The sequence below is a fragment of the Quercus suber genome, unplaced genomic scaffold (assembly GCF_002906115.3).
Source record: "Quercus suber isolate HL8 unplaced genomic scaffold, Cork oak 2.0 scaffold_6, whole genome shotgun sequence".
Lineage (NCBI taxonomy): Eukaryota > Viridiplantae > Streptophyta > Magnoliopsida > Fagales > Fagaceae > Quercus > Quercus suber.
Window position 1 is genome coordinate 420,974 of NW_027069472.1, and position 21,049 is coordinate 442,022.

Genomic DNA, 21,049 nt, shown 5'->3' on the forward strand with positions numbered 1-21,049 from the left:
CGTTGAAGGAGCTGAGTTTTGTTAAGTACTGAATTTTTGAGATCGAATCAAACCTACAAATAATATTTAGGCTCAAACTCATCAAAAAGTCAAAAAAAATTGAAATTGGCTTGGATCGCTTGGTTTGATTCATTAGTAAAGCCAAATTCAAACTCAATACTAAGCTCATAATTGAACTCTAAATCAAGTTTTATACTTGAAATTCAACACAAGTATGTTATCAAACCCATATCCAACTTATTATCGAGCATATTTGTTTTGAACGAGTGTTCTCATGAACTCTATGTTAATTAAAATCTCTTTAAGATATAAGTTTATATGCCAAGCTTCATATCAAGCTTATTACAAAGCTCATACATGAGCCTTGACTTAGCTATTGTTTTGTATCAAGTTCTAATGTTTTAGTATGAACAATTTTTTTTGCTTAGACTCGACTCGTTTATAAAACAAGTAGGCTCAACTTTGATTTGTTTATAAACAAACAAACATAAACGGGGTTTTTATACAACCAAGCCCGAATGGTTTGTACATATTGGTTCATTTAAAATCCTAGTACTACTAACAATTGGGCATTAGGTAGTAATCTTTTATGCCAATATTTTATTTTAAGGAAAAAAAAAAAACAAAAAAAGAAAGAAAAAAGAGAGAGCGTAATTATCAGTCGGCTGGGAAAACTTCCTTAAACAAGATTAATAGCGCTGACTGTGCTTATCAACATTATGAAATCAAACACCACTACTAATCCAAAATTATGGTTAATTGCTGAGCTAGCCCACCTGATTTTGACATTCAACCAACTTATTATTCTGTTTACTACGCAATGCTGACTATTGTTGCAGAGTCATTCACAAATAAATACATCTGATATGCCACAACTATGTTAGGTAGTACCATAGTAGGTGGATAATTAAGTATAGTGTATAGACATTAAAAACAACTATTTACTTGATTATTTCTTTGAAATATTTCATGGTATGCATTGTAGAGATTCATAAAGTACTACTAGATATCTAATAAATCCTAAATAGTTTGAGAAAGTGAAGTGAAGTAGTCTGACTTTTTGTTCTGAGGAACTACAGCTGCCAAAGCTTCCATAGATCAGTCACAGCTTTGGAGGGTGAGTTCCAAAAGGTAACTTAATTGAAGAGTAGTGAAACTTTTATAAAGTAATAATTATATCAAAGGAGGTGATAAACTAATGTAATTTCATGGTTGCTTACACAACTTTTTGTGATTAATGACTTTGATTTTCGTCCGCGTGATGAAAGCATATTCACAAGATATTAACCATCGGTACGTACCATGACTACTGTCTACAATGACAAATTAATCCAAGACAATGGCATACATACACTTAAGCATGCATCAAGTTAATTAATCCATTGGATTACCAATGTAGCACTGAAACTACAGTGCAACATCACGCTCAAAGTTGGTCTCACTGTTTAATTATGAACATAATGAATTGGGAAAAGTGCCTATCATCATCAACAACACATCAACATTAAAGCATATATACATACATACATACACAAAACGAAAGGAGAACACAATATATATATTAGGGTTCTCTGGCCTTGTTCCCCTTGTTAATTTGTAATTACTCGATTAACAGATCTTAGAGTCAGCCATGAGTAGAGGCGGAAGCTATGGCGGCGGGCAGAGTTCCTTGGGCTACCTCTTTGGCTCTGATGAGCAACCAAGTACCGCTTCTCCTCCACCACGGCCTGTTAACCCTCCTCCATATGGTATTGATAGTACTACTACTACTACTACCACCACAGAGAAGCCTCCTGACAGTCGTTCTCCTACAGAGAAACAAAAAGTTTCAAACAACTATCACCGTGCTCAAGGCCAAAATTCAGGAAACTTCATAACTGTAAGTTGTTGTTGTTTTTATTTTTATTTTTTATTTTTTATTTAATTTATGAATGATCTATGCATAAGCATTTGCACCTTATCTTACATACAATTTTTTTTATTTTATTTTCTGCATAACACTTCAGGATCGTCCATCAACAAAAGTGAAATCAGTTCCTGGAGGAGATTCATCTCTCGGTTACTTGTTTGGAGATAAGTAATATATATCTTTTTCTCCAAAAACTCTAGCTCTAATATTGGATGATTTGGTGCAGCTGTTTTGTGGGTTTTGATTGCTATGTAAAATAAGGGACTCAGTTCCCATCAGTGTTGGAGTTGAGAATTAATATGGTGTTTGAATTTCTAATAATATGTGTGTGGATTGTCTAATGATGCAGATAGGTCAGTCTGTATATGTAAGTAGTGCGTTCATGTCCTACCGTCTATAATAAGGAAAAAGTTCTTGTCAGTGTGTGAGTTTTCAGATACTTCAATTATAATAACACTGCGGTGAACTTTGTTGATGGCCATATTTGGAAACAATAAAGTGAACTTTCCATTTTAGCTTCCTGTTGATACCTCTTTCCATATGTAGACATATTATTTATTTAAGAAGTTCTTACTCTTTTATTTTATTTTATTTTTTAATCCTTTCTGTATTGTTTACTCTTTCCAAGACATTTGTCTATGGATTTGTCTGATCATATATGATGCCAACTAGTTAAAGCATGTGCTAGCTAGTTGTTTGTGTGTGAATTAAACACATACATTCAATGAATCGTTTGTGCATGTTACATGGCCATAGAACCATTTAACTGTTTTTTAAATGGAATAGAACCAATTAATTAACACTTCAATTTGAGTCTCAACTACTTTTACTCTTTGGCTTATAGTAAGAACCTTTCTTTTTTGGGAAAAGAAAACAGTAAGAACTTATTTTGGAACTGAGCTTGGAGGTTTTATATATTTTCTTTTCCTTTACCCTTTCTTTATTGTTATTAAAGAAACTGAAGACTTGTGACATGAAATAGTTGCATATGATTCCAAAAAAAGAAAAAGAAAAAAAGAAATAGTTGCATATATAGGCTTGCCAATAAGAGTGAATTGAAGTTGATACATTCACTTGCATATATAGGCTTGCCAATCAGAAATTTAATAGGTGAAGTTCATGCATTCAGTTGCAAACATAGGCTTGCCAATCAGAAATTTAATAGGTGAAGTGCAGTTGATGCATTCACTAAAACAGTTGAGCTGCTTCTTTTGATTTAGTTTGTACTATATCTTTTTTACTGCCATTATTTTGGAGTTCAATTTCGGTCTACACCAAAACTAATTGGTGTCTTAATCTAATGATAATGAGCAATTATCAGAAACAGATGTCATAAACTAAAACTCTCTCTCAAAAAGAGTTATCATCAAAATCAATATGATATTTAACTTAACATAATTATGTTATAAATTTCCTATAATATTCCACATAAGTGTAGTACTTCATCGTGGTCAGTGAGATATGTAAATAAAATGACATTTGATACATTCTATATTTGACCATAAACATTAGGAACTAATTTAATTAGTCCATTATCATACCAATGAATAAAATCATCAAAACCCATATATAAAATATGCAAATAATCAGATGAACATGATCAATCAGGAAAAAGTGCTAAAATTTTTCAATAAATTCATAAATAAAAAATGTTTATATTCTATATGTTTGTTATTTAGTTTGTTGGGATAATAGTTTTAAATAATTAAATTCATCATTTTTTTTAATCAATTTAAGCCTTATGGACTAATAGTAATTTATCAGAACTCACAATCAACTTATGATTAAGAATTGAATGTATATGTTATTATTCAACTAGCTGCAATAAGGATTGTGGTCAAGAAAAAGAAAATTTTGATGTTCTTGTCTAATATCTTTCATAGAACTATCAGATTGGATTTGTTTGCACACAAAATCACTGCTTTTTTTTGGGAGTTCAGAAGTAAAATAGATGTGAACAAATTATTTTGAAAAGAAAAGAAGAAAACGATACACTGCAGCCAACAAGAGCTATCCCAATCCCCATGCATTAGATGAGCTATATATCCCAATTCCCAACTGGTATGGTTAACACCATGGAGGTTTGAAATCATGATATGAGGTCTCATTATGTGCTTGCTACCACTATGCCAACAGTCATTTGCTGTTAGCTTTTGTTTCCCACACAATCAACTGATTGTTCCACAAGTTAGTTATATTACAGATAAGTTAAAAAGTTACAATAATGAAGTAAGAGCTGTCAAGAGTAAAGCCTCATATCCGAGCATATTAGCTTAAGTTCATGTATATACACAAGCATGCAGACTTATTTAATGCTGATACCTGATCAAAGATTCAATAGGGACAAGTACTACAATAAATACACTGATATAGCTGTGTAACCAGGCTTTAGCAGTAATTATTTTCGTCTATAACGGCTAAGTTTGTTAAGAAGTGGAACGTAGCTGAAATTAGAATATTAATAATAGTGATTAGTGAGAAGACAAAAAAAAAAGATTAAAGATTGAAATCATCTACTTGTAGTTTGGTTTGGGGTAACTTCTATTGAGGAAAAGATATCATAGAAATACGTAAGATGGTTTGATCATATGTAATAAAGACTGATTAGTACTAGAAATTGTTTCAAATTCCTTGGTGTGGAAGAAAGTGAATTTTCCTTCATATAAAAAGAAAATTTTAAAGAAGAAGTAGTTGAATATTTATCTTATCTATAAGAATAAATTTAAACCTTATAAATAGGCATTGCAAAGTGTTTAGTGGTTTTACCCTAAAGGTTATCCCATATGGAGAGAGGAGAAAACTCCTAAAAGCATATAAAGTGAGTTTCTTTGAAGAGTAATTTGAGTGTCTGTCTATTTTTGTATGAGAGTTGTTGGGCGTATTAAGAATTTGGGATTGTGAGTTTGTGTGTATGAGGTTTATGAATTTGTTTGTATTTGTGAGGGGTTTTATTTATTTTTTAGAGGATTATGAGTGTTATGTGTGAGTATGGAGTTTGGTTAATATGTCAGGTTTGGTTGAGTGTGGATGCAATCTATATTATTGATAGTAGATTTTGGTTGATGTTGCACTTTGGTATAGACTTGGAGTTGGTCAAATCACATTAAATATTGTTGTCTTATGTGAACATGTTTGTGTGAAAATATTCTTTGTAGTCTCAAATCATAACAATTAATAGGTCAGTAAAAGTAAGTGATCTAATAAAAATGAAGGAATATAAAGAGGTAGAGAGAGGCTAGCTTAAAATAGTTAAGGGCAGAAATATTGAGGAAAGATATGTTAATTAAAGAAGTATGTATATAGATCAGATGTAATGAGGATAAATGGTATATTCCGATTAGTTTATATGAATCACTGACCCGAATTTGATTGGGATTAAAGTTGAGTTGAGATGCTATTTGACTGAAAAGAGCAACTGTCGACCTCTCTTGAAATCTCTTTCATAATAATCCTTTAGAATAATACTTACTGTACGTATACTCTGCATGCAGTAGATGGGTTAAAGCACCATAATAATTAAACTGAAAATTTTTGTTAATGATTTGTTAAACACAAATATTTCGTATCCTTCTCAGGAACGAAAGGATATTGTTCTGGATACTGCATATGGTTCAGGATAACAATGTTCTTAGTAATCAGAATAAGCTTTTTTTTTCCTTTTCTTTTTGAAGTGACATGAATATGTGCTTAGATACAACAAATGCTTCACAGTATATGTAGAGGAAAGGCTCATTCCTTGCCAGTGTCAAATTCAAAAGTGTGCAATGTTCTTAATTAAGTTACTTCTGTTGTTAACGACTACATTTATGTGTTCATGGGAGGCTGCTTCCATTGCTTTAGTGATGTTAAGCACGAGATAAATTAGGTTAATGACACAATTCTCTGTGGTTAACATGCTTAGCTGTTGATAGGGCAGTAGTTTGGGGCTCTCGTGGAGTCTCGTCAGCCACTGAAAAGTTTAATCGTGCCAGACCAAGTAATCAAATGGTATTGATCAAATGGTAGATTGACAAGAAAAAAAATGAAACCTGCAACAGCAAGAGAAAGTGTCATGGTGTCTCTCCAATAAATCCTTCTTGTTTATATCTTAAATGGTGCCTTAGCACCTGATTGATGATGCATAACACAATTAAGGTTGTGTTTAGAACCTCTATTCAGAATGCATTACACGAGTAGTCATTCCAAACGCATATTTATTGGCAGTACTGCTGACCAAGTAATCATATGCCGTTGATTACAGTAAATATTCAATATTCAAGAGAAAAATGAAATGGGCACCACCAAGAGTAAGTGACATATCGTGGCTCTCTGGACCCCGATACCTTAATCAATGGCACCCCACCATCTGTAGAGCTTGGCATGAATAGATTCTATTGCCAGTTGAAAACTTCCAATGGCATTGAGGCCTACATATATGGCTGCATTTGACATAGAATCTTATACCTAGAGTCTCATGCTTGTCATTGGAAGATTCTTTTATTTTACGTTTTTCATTTTCGGGATTTTAAAAAATATGATATGAGTCCCTTGTTTGGGAGTGCTTTTAGAAAGTATGTTCAGTCAAAATTGAGTAAATTGTACTATATATGATATATATATATATATATATTGAGAGATAATTATACTATATATATGATATATAGTATGTAGTAATTAAAATTGTTTTAAAAATGTTTTTCATTGTGAAGCAGGTGTTATTGTTGACTTTATAAAACTATGACTTAAAATTCAACAAAGTACTCACAAAAAAAAGAGGAATGAAAATTTTATTAGAGTACTTCAAACTCACAAACAAAGAGATTAGGCTACTTCCTTGAGAGCTCACTATAACTTTTTTCTCTCACACACTTTCACATCATACATCTATCCCCTTTTTATAAGGTGAAGTTATAAGAGCTGTCATTATTGTCATGACTCTTTGTTTTATAACAAAAAATTTTAGAATGTGGAAGACTCAAAAACACAAACGTTATGTAATGACAATAGACACAAACAGTTATGGAAAAACAAAAGACACAAACTGTTTTGAAATATCAAGAGACACCTTTTGGTTTACCACTTCCAACACTTCCCCTGAAACCAAAAGCATCTTCACACCAAGCATTGTTCTCAATCTTCTGAATCTATCAACTGGTAAGGCTTTGGTAAAAATGTCTGTTACTTGCTCTTCTATATTGCAATACTGGAGCTTCACAACTTTCTATTTCACATAATCTCTCAAGAAATGATACTTCATGTCAATATGTTTGCTCCTTCCCTGTTGAACTGGATTTTTAGAAAGTTCTATGGCAGACTTGTTATCCACATAAATAATTATGGATTCTTCTTGTGGAGGATCAAATTCTTTTAATAAATTCTTCAACCATATGGCTTCACAAATAGAAGAAGATGCTGCCACATATTCAGCTTCACATATTGACAAAGCTACAATACTTTGCTTTTTGGACATCCGAGTGAAAGTTGTTGATCCAAGATAGAAAACATATCCTGTAGTGCTTTTCCTTTCATCTTGATCACCTCCCCGATCACTATATGAATATCCATATAATGTGGCACCATTATTATATGAATATAAAAGACCAAAATCCATGGTACCTTTTATATATCTTAAAATCCTCTTTATTGCAGTGAGATTCCTTTGGTTTCTCCATATATCTACTCAAAAGACCAACACTATAAACAATATCTGGCCTTGTGATTGAGAGGTACCTTAAACTTCCAATCAAACTCCTAAATAGAGTTGGATCTATAATTTTCCCTTCTCCTTCTCTTGTCAATTTTAGATCCATTGCAACGGTGTATTAACAACATTGCAATTTTTCATGTTAAATTTGTCAAGCAATTCCTTTGCATATTTTTTTTTTGACATATGAAATTGCCATCTGGTTGCTGTCGTACCTCAATCCCAAGAAAAAATGACATAAGTCCAAAGTCGTTTATCTCGAACTCCTTGAACATAGCTTGTTTAAACTCATGAACATTTGCTGACTATTACTTGTGAATAAAAAATCATCAACATAAAGGCAAGCTATAAGAATTTCACCATGGGCATTCTTCTTGATGTAGACTGCATGTTCATAAGGACACTTGACAAAACTACTTTCTTGAAAATAGCTATCAATACGAGAATTCCAAACTCGAGGAGCTTACTTTAGCCCATATAAAGCTTTCTTCAAACGATACACCTTTTCTTCTTCTCCTTCAACCACAAAACCTTCAGGCTGCTCTACATACACCTCTTCTTCAAGTATGCCATTTAAGAATGCCGATTTAACATCTACTTGGTTTTTTTTTTTTTTGGAATAATACTTGGTATATTTTCCAACTATGATGTGCTGCAAGAGAAATCAAAATCCTCACCATGGCTACATAGACCTCTTCTTCAAGTATGCCATTTAAGAATGCAATTTAACATCTACTTGGTATTTTTTTTTTTTTTTTGAATAATACTTGGTATATTTTCCAACTATGATGTGCTACAAGAGAAATCAAAATCCTCACCATGTCAAGTCTTTGCTACTTGATATTGACTTTCAAGAAGTAAAACAGAAAATAAATCCAATCTATCATCAATCAAAGGTGTCATTAGAGTTAGCTAAGAAGTGTAATAGTTAATAGGAAAGAAATGGTAAGATGAATTCTCTATTCACTATGTAGCATGCATATATCAGTTTCTATTCACTGCATATTATACATGTGCAAAGATACAAGGAAATAAATCCAAATATATATAATTATAATTATAATTAACCTAGTTCCTAAATATAACTATATAAGCAGTTGATTATATACATCTAATTTAAATTAATTAATATATTTTAAATCAATTTTCCTTTAAACATGAAATTGATCTGGAAATCTAATTTAATTTATTTTAAATTTCAACACAATTTATATTTATATTTTATAATACTCTTACAATATTTATTTGTGTAGGTATCCTTTTTTTGGTTTACTGGTACTTTAATTACTTAATAAAAGCAGTGAAAGAGTTCTGTACAAAAACGAGGGGTCATAATCTACTAGTGTCTGTTCCCCTTATATTATTTTCAAAAGCCTGCCTAGCAAACATTGGACAGTACTAGTATTCCTTCACTCGTTCCTCCTGCATTTTGGAGGATTAATACATAATCATTTATCACACAGTATAATAATCAATATGGGTTAGTGAATATTAAAATTAAGGTTGGTTTTTTTCATGGCTTAACTTTCATAGACTTGGGACATATCGAGTGAGCAACTCTGCGGATTTGACACACATAGCATTTTGAGCAAGAACCAATGAGTAGGTGAGAAGATAGGACAAGTCGAGTGGTGCACTTTGTGTGGGTTTTTTTTTTTTTTTTTTTTTTTTTTTTTTTTTTTTTTAATTATGGTTGTTTGTAAGCTTAAGAGCTTTTGAGTTTGTGGAAGATGGGATGTGGAAAATTTGTGGAGGGATGGTCGAACTTCAAAGTCCAGTTTTGTGAGTCACAGTCGTGATGCCTTGATAGATTTTGTGACCACTGAAACCTTTCTGCTTTCTGTGGTAGCCACTCTTGCTTTGTTTCATGTACTGAAACCTCATCCAGGATACTGTTTAGGCTTGAGCCTTTTGTTTTTTCTCTCATGGTCATGGACCCCTTGTCCCTTGAATTGGGCTTTACCAATTTGATGTGGACTAATAGGAAAAAAATCAAAAATCATGTCGGAACACTTTACTAACCCTTGTAATTGTTCAACTGGATTCTTGCGATACAAACAAATTGCTCCCTCAAACCAGATCTTCAAATTACTCTCAACTAATTTGTGTGGCAAATAGACTTTTTTTTTTTTTTTTTTTTTTTTTTTTTTTTTTTTTTTATAAAAGAAATATGAAGATATCACATACAAACCCAACTAAATACATAAATAAATCTAAAGACCCCATTTTATAATCGGGAAAAAAAAAATTCAATTTCTACTTTCTAGTCTATACTAGAAACTAGAAATTGAATTTTAGCCTTAATATATTAAGGCTAAAATTGTCATTTCACAAAACCAAAGAAAGAAAAAGGTCATTTCATGCCACTAAAAGAAATCGAGAGTTTGACGTAAAAGACAACCAAATTTCTAAGGGCAAAATGGTCGCTTCACACACAAAAATTGGGGTCTAGACTTGAAAAAAAAAAAAAAAAAAAAAACCCGAAACTCTTAAAGGTGTGTTTAGATGATATGATTTTGGCATTTGAATTTAGATTTTGGTAATTAAAATTCAAATAACTTGTTTGAGAAGTTTAAAAAGATAAAGAATTTGAATTTGACAAATCCACCAAGGATTTAAAATCTTTAAAATGTTTGGATTTGAAATAACTCTTAAAATTAAAGGATTTGAAATCAATGCATTTCAATCTATTAATTTAAAATCCAAATTCAAATCTAAATTCAAGTTTCCAAACACAACCTAAGAGACTTTTGGCGGCTTAAAATCATCACCAAGAAAACTCACTCCACTCTTGGAAGGAAGCCACCCCACAACCCTTAGACTCCAACGGGCTAGGTTTGAACTAAATGAGAGTTAGACTTTCTCCACAAGAGAACAAACTAGATACGAGCATCCACAGCCGGAATTCTCATCTCTTTTTTTTTTTACCATCTCAAAAAGCTACTTTATCAATTATACAATACAATTTTACAATACTCCCAGCATCCCAACTTTTATTCCCTATTCTACTCATTAAAATAATATTTTTACACAATAAAATAATATATTTCACAATCACCATCATACAATACAACACATTATTTATTCTTTCTCTCTCTTTCTTTCTGTTGATCAAGAATCACAATCATCATCACCGCTGCACTGCACACACCTGACACCACCACCGACAACCCACAATCTGCTGTCAACACCAAAAAAAAAAAAAAACCCAGAGAAAATATCAAACCCACCTACTGCCCTCTCCGACCATCACCACCACCACCCTCTCTGTCCATCAACACCACACAAAAAAAAAAAAAGACCAAACCCACACCACTGCACCTACTGCACTCTCCGACCATCAACACCACCACCACACCACCACCACCACTCTCCGACCATCACACCACAAAAAAAAAAAACATAGCAACCCACGGTCAAAAATCAGACCCACCACCGCCAAAGCTCGAAGAAAGCGGATTCGCCACTGGGAAGCTTGAAGGAAGTTGATTTTGTTGACCCATGTGGGGAAGGAAAAATGAAAGAGAGAGAGAGTTGCCAGAGAAGAAAAACGCGGAGACCCACCACGCCGATCTCGCTACTCGCCGATCTAGAGAGTTGCCGGAGTAGCCTTAAGTGAAAGAAAGAGAGCAAGAAGAATAAGAGAGCAAGAAGAAGAGAGAGTAGAAAGAAAGAGAGAGAGAAATGAGATAATATAATAATAATTTTCAATTATACAATGTTGCTACAATTGGGACTGCAGCAGTATTGTAAATTTTTTTACTATTGGGACATTTTGCAAGTCCAACTGGAGCAATATTTGAAAGCAAAAATGGTAAAACATCTCAACATATGCCATATGGCATTTGGGCTGCGGATGCTCTAAGAGAGGGAAGGACTCTCGCCTAGCCAACGAAGTTCAGGAGGAATCAACTTTAAATAGTGAAGCAAGGCCTCAAACATCAAACTATATCTTATTGAATAATCTAACTGAAATTATTTCTCAAGGATATTGAGGGGGATGTCTTATCATTTTCACATCTAATTACCATCTTTTCATCACTAGAAAGAAGCTTCCAACCATTTGATGATCCTCATGAAAACATGAGTCCCAAAACCCTTCAAAATTGTCTTTCACTACATATTTTTTGAACCATAAAATTCAAGTCACTAAATTTCTTCTCTCTGACCAGAATCCACACCAACAAAATCACTCCTTGAAAATGACTTTTGACTGTCATCAAGCTGAGACATCAAAGTCCTAGTTCCTCTAGGCAAATTTTTTATTTTTTTTTGAATAATCACCCCAATTTATTAGAATTTTTGGTTTTGATAAAAACTTGATCATATATGATTTTCTTTCTCCATGTATTTTAAAGCTGTTTTATTATTTTATTTTTGAATTTTATTTGTGTTATTAAAATATATTCTTTGGCTTACAATTTACAAATGTTGTTTAATTATTAGCCTATGCATTGTACCGGTATACTATTACTATAATATTGTGTGTGTATTATATACCAATTATATATATACACACACACAATTCAACCTCTATTAGATTTTACTCTTAAAAAATTAAGAAAATTACACTTTGCTCACTTGTGGTTTGCCCGAAAAACATTGCCTACTTGTGATTTAAAAATTGACATTTTACCCAAGTGAAGTAAACTCTATTTGTCTCCAATTATTCACCTCTGTTAAAAACATGAGTAAATTTATATTTTTGCTACCCTTTTATATCTCTCTCCTCTCGTAACATAAAAAACTAAAAAATAAAATAAAGTAAAAAATCTAAAACCTAGGTTTTGTAAAAATTAAACACATTCAACCAAAAAATCATTTCTGATTTCTGTATTCCTTTTTTTTTTTTTTTTTGTCTTTCTTTTATTCTGTCAGTGTTGTTTTGGAAGGTTTTTTTTGTTATATTAATAAGAAGTTGTCTTTGACAACTAGAGATATTAAGGCATGGGAATATGTACCTCTCGGTCCTTTCTGGGAAAGAGCTTTGGTAAAATTTTGGAATTTGACTGCTTCATTTTTCAAATTCTATTTCTCAAAGTTGAAGTCAGGATGCGTGCACTTCACTCACTGATAATTGCCCATACACTTTGCTTGCAAGTGATTCTTTTGAATGGAAGATATAGCAGAAACTTGCAAGTGATTCTTTATCCTACACAAAACTGAAGGCTTTATTTATTTATTTATTTTATTATTTTGTTGTCTTGTGCTTTTTAGGTACTACAGTATCCTATGGATTGTAACACTAGATGCTCTTGAACCTTTGCTTGTGATGCTTCCAAACAGGTAGCTTATCATCTTAATCACACATAACATGACAGTTTTTACATTTTAGGCTCATTATGTCCTTCCCAAATTTCTTGCCTGGAACTATTTCTGATAGGACTGACGCAATCGCTTTACATTGACGAAGTTAATTATAATGACGAACAAATCCAGACGAGCAAAGACTTCACATCACGGACGAGGACAAGATCCGCTATTCAATGCAAGACGGTTACAAGGCCAACTGTACAAGCTGTTGGAGCACATTAAAGGCCATTACACAGCATCAAGTGTTACTCCCAAAAGTATTTAGACCTTATAACTACTCCAACAGCTAGGAGCCTTAAGAGTATATATATAAAGGCCATACGTCGCAAGGCAAAGAGGTACGGAAAAACCACCATAGCAATTCTTTTTATTCTTGAGACACTGCACTTCTATCTATAAACTGACTTAAGCATCGGAGGCGCTGTGGCAGGCACCACACCAGTAACCACCTTTGGAAAGCATTCTCACGCAGGCAGAAGGGTATCTCCATTTGATCACCTCGACTGACAAACTTATGCTTCATCAGTTTGGCGTCGTCTGTGGGAAATGCTATTTTTGTGTTCAAGTTCGAAAAGTAGTTTCCAATCAATTGTTACCTTCAGATGGAGTCCCTATCAAGATTCTGCGACCTTGGCTCAGCAAGTCCAGACCCTCGCAGCTACCGTTGAAGAGCTCACTAGGCAAAATCAGGAAATGAGACTGCGACTTCAACAAGAGGAGAATCGGTCCAAAAACAACACTGAGGACGAGGGAAATAGCCATAGGAGGAGTGACCACCCAAGGCCACTACTCCAGCGGAACAGAATTCAGATTTCCTTCAAGAAATGAGGAAGGAGATGGATGAATTGAGAAACGCCATCAGAGAAAAGACGGACCAGAGTGTGGGTAGGTTGGTCAAGGCAACAGACTCGCCTTTCACAGCGGCAGTCTTAGGATGCCAGTACCGTCGAAATTTCGGCTGCCACAACTTGAGCCATTTGACGGGCTCAAAGATCCTCAGGATCACCTCAACACCTTTAAAACGACATTAGGACTTCAGCACCCCCTGATGAGATATTATGCTGTTCCTTTCCTACCACCTTTAAAGGAGCTGCGAGGGAATGGTTCACTAAACTGCCTACCTCGTCCATTGACAACTTCGAGAAGTTGAGTAACGCTTTCTTGCGTCACTTCCTTGGAGGACAACGCCCGAAGAGACCAACTGACCATTTATCACCATCAAACAAGAGAAAAGGAAACCTAAGGTCTTATGTGAAACGCTTCACCAGGGACAACGTTGGAAGTGGACGAAGCTGATGACAAGGTATGAGCTGACAACTTTCAAGGCGGGACTCAGATCCAGGGAGTTCGTCGCATCACTGGCAAAGAAGCCCCTAAAGACGATGGCCGAGATGCTCCTGAAGGTACAAAAGTACTAGAATGCAGAAGATGCCTTAGTAGCCATAGGGGACACAGAAAGAATAGGAGACAAAAGGAGGAAGGATGAGAGCGCAGGGACAAAAAGGGATCATCAAGATCGTCGGATCAGTGACGGGAGCAAAAGAAGAGACGATAAAGCCCCAGAACGGTAAAATTTTACCCTCTTGTTATGCATGTTGACAAAATCTTAACGCAAAATTAAGGATTTTTTTTTTTTTTTTTTTTTTTTTTTTGCATCACCACCGATCTTCTGTAGAATGATTATTTAGAACAATCGCCTGTTGCACTGGCCAGCGCACTAATCCTTCCCACAGACGGCGCCAATTGTAGGGTCCGATTTTGTAGCCCAAAAGATATAGGCTTAAGGCCCAACAAACCCAGAACAGTGAATTTGTAGAGAGTAGATCGAAGGTTTAGGCGCTCGCCGGCCCTCACCAGGCGTGAACTACTCTTTCTTTTATTGAAAAAATACTTAGACTAATTTACAACTGAGGGATGCTCCTCGGCCCATGGCCGAGGAGGCTTGTTTCCCCGGTTCTCCTCCTTTCTTTTCCCCCCCCCCCCTTTACACTTTGCTCACATTTTCTTATATATTACTCTCTTCCTACTCCTGTTGATCATCCATTGGCTTCCCCTCTGGCTGCCTGTCCCATCAGAGGTCATATCCGTGCTCGAGTGGCTCACCCTGATCGATGTTTCCCTGCCAAGGGGTTACGTCCCCATTAATGCGGCCAGGAGGGTTAGGTGAGCGCATTCAATGCCGAGGTGACAGTTCGCCTAGGGTTTGCCCCTTCTCCACACTTCTGTTGCCAACGCGTGGTACTGGGTCCTCCTCTCCTCGGACGGCAAAGGAATCTCCTTTGGGGGGGGTGGTCCTTGTGCTTTCATCCTCGGATCCCTCCCGCATCTTCGGCGTGGGCCATTTGGGCCTAGTCTAAAGTGGGCCAAGGCTGCCCGATCTTCTGGCCCCACATATATATATATACACACATGTATATATCTATTTAGTTTAGTTTTTTTTTAATAACTACTATTTAGTTTTTTTATATATTTAGATTTGTTTTTGGATAAATGTGGGGGTGCTTAACTTATTTTTCTATTTAAAAAAATAATAAACTTATATTTGTTTTGAAGAAGTGGGTTAGTAGAAGAGTGTTCCTATTTTGTAGGCAATATTTTAGTGCAAATTAGACATGTATTTTTACCATACTATCTTTTAGTTTTGTCTCTACTTAAATCGAGAAGTATAGAGATATTTTGAAACAAAAAAATCTTATCCAAACAAGAGAAGTCTCTTACATAATAATATAAATATGTCTTAAATAGTATAAAAAATAAAATATTTTAATTAAATCTATCACTTATATTAAAAAAAAAAAAAAATCATCTTTTGATTTTAAGGTGTGCGAGCCCTTTAGAGCATCCACAGTCGGAAATCTCATCTCATCCTATTTTACCATCATAAAAAGTCACTTTATCAATTATACAATACAATTTTACAATACTTCCAGCATCCCAACTTTTATTTTCCTATTTTATTCATTAAAATAATATTTCTACACAATAAAATAATATATCTCACAATCACCATCATACAATACAACACATTATTTATTCTTTCTCTCTCTTTCTTTCTGTTCAAGAACCACAATCACCACCACTATTGCACTACACATGCCTGACACCATCACCACCACCGACAACCCATAATCTATCATCAACACCAAAAAAAAAAAAAAAAAAACACAGCAACCCACGATCAAAAACCAGACCCACCACCGTTGAAGCTCGAAGGAAGTTGATTTTGTTGACCCACGCGAAGAAGGAAAAATGAAAGAGAGAGAGAGAGAGTTGTCGGAGAAGGAAAAACGCAAAGACCCACCACTGCCGATCTCGCCAATCTAAAAACCCACCACGCCGATCTCCAACTCAACCGTGCCGATCTAGAAATCCACCATGCCGATCTAGAGAGTTGTCGAAGAAGGAAAAATGCAGAGACCCACCATCGCCGATCTCGCCAATCTAGAAACCCACCATGCCGATCTAGAGAGTTGTTAGAGAGTTTAGCATATAGTGAAGGTAATGAGAAGAATCAGAGAGCAAGAAGAAGAAAGAGCATAAAGAAAGAGAGAAAAGGAAGAGAGAGAAGAATGAGATAATATAATAATAATTTATAATTATACAATATTGCAACAGTACCATCTTAGAGCATTAGCATTGGAAAATTCCAATACTACTCTATTTTACAATTCTAAAAAGTCATTTTATCATTATACCATACAATTTTACAATACCTCTACATCCCAAACTTCTATTTCCCTCTTTTACTCATTAAAATAATATATCTACATAATAAAATAATATATCTTAAAATTATATCTTTTCTCTCCCATCTCTCTCCTCTCTCTCATTTTCTGCTTTCTTCCATCTGTAACTTCCGCCAGAGCCTTCATTTCCCATAAAACCCAAAACTCGGATTTAATAAAACCCAAAACTTCATTCACTCCATGACGAGCTCGTACTCGCACTACTTCGATTGTGGATTGTGGGTTGTGGATCGTGGGTCATGGATCGCGAATTTGTGAAATGGGTTTCGCCGTGCTCGATGGTTGTGATCCGGTGGGTTTCGCCGTGCTCAATGGTTGTGATTTGTGGATCGTGAATTCGTGATATGGTGTTGGCGTGTTAGTTTCACTGTGCTCGATGGCGTGATATGGTGCTAGGTTAGCTGTGCTCTGTGGTACTGGGTTGCAGGTGGCTGTTTCGATTTTTGGGTTGGCGTGATATCGTGTTGGGTGGCTATTTCACTGTGGTGTTGGTTTTTGGATATGGTGCTGGCTGTTTCGCCGTGATATGGTTTTTGGGTTCTGCAATGGAGAGATAGAGGAGAGAGAGTCAGATAATTTTTTTTTTTTACAATACTCATAGAATTGCACTATAACAGTATTACAAAAAAAATTTGCAATACTATTGTTTAACATTTTCCAATGCAGATAGTTTTGGGGATTAAAATTCTAAATTTCCCTTAAATTTGACATTAATATTCTCCAATACTAATACTCTTAAAAATAAGAAGGTACTTTAGCAGTATTGTAAAATTTTTTACAATCGATACATTTTGCAAATCCGACTGAAGCAACATTTGAAGATTAAAATGGTAAAATATCACAACATATTTCATAAAGCATTTGGGCTGCGGATGCTATGTGTGAATCAAATGTGAACCATTGATTTCAATGGGATGAATGAATGAATAATTGTGCGTAGTGGTGGACCCCAAACACTGTCATTGCGCCTTTTCCAGGAAGCACAATAATTGAAAATTTGACTCTTTCTTTTGTAGCTGTGCTGTGTGGTGGTTCTCACTTCCTACCGACTACCATAAATCTGGCCCTCTCTTATAAAAAGGGCAGAAAAGATATTACTTGGACTGAAAAAGAATTATTGTGGCTAAGCATATTACTGTTGCTAGTCAGCAAAATAATTACACTGGCCGACAAAGTTGATCATAAATCAAACTCACCTTCTTTTCAAAAAAAAAAAAAAAATCAAATTCACTTTTTTAAAAGTAAACTCTCAAAGGGAGAAAGGAAAAATTGGGAAAATGCCTTACAGCTGGTTAAGGTAAGTCTTTTGTCTTTTCTTGTCATCGTATATTTATTAATTTTTACTGTTGTTAGTCAGCAATAATGGACTGATTGGTAAGATATTTTTAGTAATATTTTTGTTATTTTGTAGAAATATGTGTGAATAAAAAATATGTGAAAATATGTGTAATGTTCTTTAAATATTAAAAATTGTTGTTTAAATAATAGTACTAAACATCCCATAATTCATTGGCCAACATAAGTTGAAAGATATTATTAACCAGTAGTTTTAAGCCAATTGTTAATCTCTTATTTAAAAAAACGTTTTGATATAATTTTTATGGAAAATAAAAATAACTAATATTAAAATATTAATTACTTTTTTCTTTGTCCTAAAAACCTTTTTGAAATAGTTTATTAATAATTGCACTTTTTTTTTTAAAGTTTTAATTTATGACGTTTGTTCTTGATGATAAAGAGCTTTCCTAGAATGGTTAGTAACAATTACACTTTTTTTTAGACAATTTTCTAAAATGGTTTGTCAACAATTGCACTTTTTTTTTTTTAAAGAGTTTCAAATTATGGTATTCGCTTCTGATAATAGGATTTTATCATCAAATTAAGACACCAATCGGTTTTTGGTGTAGTAGAGATTGAATTTCAGATCTTTTGTTCAACCATCAAAGATTTTACTAGTTGAGTTAACTGAATCCGCATTAACAATTGCACTTAAGTCATCTTTTAACCTTTCAAAAATAAACAATAGAGAAACACCGACCATTCTAACATACTAACATCTAAGTTAGTAAGTTTATAACTGAAATTTTGTATATTAAACTGACGAAAATAAGCTAGAGAAATTATTTCTTTCACTCACTTTAGGGTCTGTTTGATTGGAGGGCTGAAAAAATGGGAGGATAGAAAATGGTAGGAAGATAAAAAAGTAGAAGGATAAAAAAAAATGTATTTTCTCTCATTTTTGTTTGGTTGGGAGTGGAAAAGTGGAAAGATAAAAAAAAAAATGAATTTGAATAAATTTACTCATATACCCTTATTAAAGAATAAGCTTGATTAAAAAAAAAAAAAGTAACAAATAACCACACAAAAAAAAAAAAAAGAAGCCATCACCAAATTTATTAAAAAATAAAAATAATATCCCAAAAAAAAGGCAATGTTACTACCAAAAAAAAAAAAAAAAGAAAGGCACGCCAGGCCCTAGAAAATCAAAAGAAACAAAAAAGAAAAAAAGAAAAAAAAAGCAACAGCCCAGAAAAAAAAAAAAATGCAACGGTACTGAAAATCAAAAGAAACAAAAAGAATAGAAAAAAAAAAAGAAAAAGAAAAAAGAAAGAAAGAGATAATAGCCCCCAAAAAAGCGCATCGGTACTGCCTAGGGGTGGCAAATGGGCGGGTTTGGGTGGGTTTAGGGTGGGCATAATTGGGTTGGGTATATAAAACTCATTTACCTATTTAAAACCCATTTAACTAATTCCTTATAACCCAAATCCAACCCAACCCAATTATTATGGATAAACCTCAACCCATCCAATTACCCAATTATCAAAATTACCAAAATGCCACTAAAGTGAAAATGACCAAAGTACTCTAAAATCTTCAAAAATGACCAAAATGCCCCCAAAACCTAAAATTACTAAAATACCCAAAACCCAAAAAAATGACTAAAATACCTTCGAAACCCAAAAAATGACCAAAATATCCAAAACCCAAAAATGACCAAAATACCCCTGAAAGCCGAAAATTACCAAAATACCCCCTAGAACCTAAAAAATGACCAAAATATCCCCAAAACCTTAAAATTACCAAAATACCTCCAAACCTAAAAAATGACCAAAATACCCTTGAAACCCAAAAAATGACCAAAATACCCCCTAGAACCTAAAAAATGATCAAAATACCCCCGAAACCTAAAAATTACAAAAATAATCTCAAAACCTAAAAAATGACCAAAATCCCCTAGAACCCAAAAATTACCAAAATACTCTTGAAACCTAAAAAATAAACCCCAAAAACCCATAAAATTACCAAAATATCCCTAAAACCAAAAAATGACGAAAATATCTCCGAAACCTAAAAATTACCAAAATATCCCTGGAACCCAAAAAATGACCAAAATACCTCTAAACCTAAAAATAATCAAAATACCCCAAAACCCATAAAATGACCAAAATACCGCTGAAACCCAAAAAATGACCAAAATACCCCCAAAACCTAAAAATGACCAAAATACCTCATAAACCCAACAAATGTCCAAAATACCTCCAAAACCTAAAAAATTACTAAAATACCTCTGAAACCTAAAAAATGGCCAAAATAACCTCGAAGCCTAAAAATTAACCAAAATACTCCTGAAACTTCAAAAATGGCCAAAATAACCACGAAGTCTAAAAATTGACCAAAATAACCTAGAAACCTAAAAATGACCAAAAGAGCCCCTAAACCTAAAAATGACCAAATAGCCCCTAAACCTAAAAAATAATCGATATACCTTCGAAACCTAAAAATTAACTGAAATACCCCTGAAACCTAAAAAATGACCAAAATACCCCTGAAACCTAAATACAACCAGAATAACCCCTAAACCTTAAAATGACTAAAATATCCTCAAAACCTAAAATATGACCAAATTCCCGAAACCTATAAAATGACAAAAAAGCCCTTTAAATCTGTAAGTCGATAAAAATACACCCTAAACCTAAAAAATTATCAAAATCCCCCGTAAAACTAAAAATGACCAAAATACCTGTAAACCTAAAAAATGACTAAGATACCCCAAACCCCTATTTTGGTAATTTTAGAGGCTTCGAGTGTATTTTGTTCATCTTATAGGATTAGTTGTATGTTGGTCATTTTAGATATTTTGAGGGGTATTTTGGTCGTTTTATAGGTTTAGAGGTATTTTGGTCGTTTTAGATGTTTCAGGGTATTTTTGGAAATTTTAGAGGTTTCACGTTGTTTGTGGCCATTTTAGTGGTTTTGGGTTTATTTGGGTCATTTCAAAGGTTTAGGGGTATTTTCGTCACTTTAGAGGTTTGAGGGTATTTTGGTCATTTTTTAGGTTTAAGGGGTATTTTGGTCACTTTTTAGGTTTAGGGGGTATTTTGGTCATTTTTAGGTTTC

General features: G+C 33.9%; 1 protein-coding gene across 1 annotated transcript; it reads left to right on the forward strand.

The window, feature by feature from the left end:
- Positions 1-1,523: 1,523 nt before the first annotated feature.
- On the forward strand, positions 1,524-2,424 carry LOC112027158 (protein SPIRAL1-like 5). The gene is made up of 2 exons (XM_024059823.2): positions 1,524-1,879; positions 2,007-2,424. The coding sequence occupies exons 1-2, from the start codon at positions 1,631-1,633 to the stop codon at positions 2,079-2,081; spliced, it is 324 nt and encodes a 107-aa protein (XP_023915591.1). The 5' UTR covers positions 1,524-1,630; the 3' UTR covers positions 2,082-2,424.
- The last annotated feature ends 18,625 nt before the right edge of the window (positions 2,425-21,049 follow it).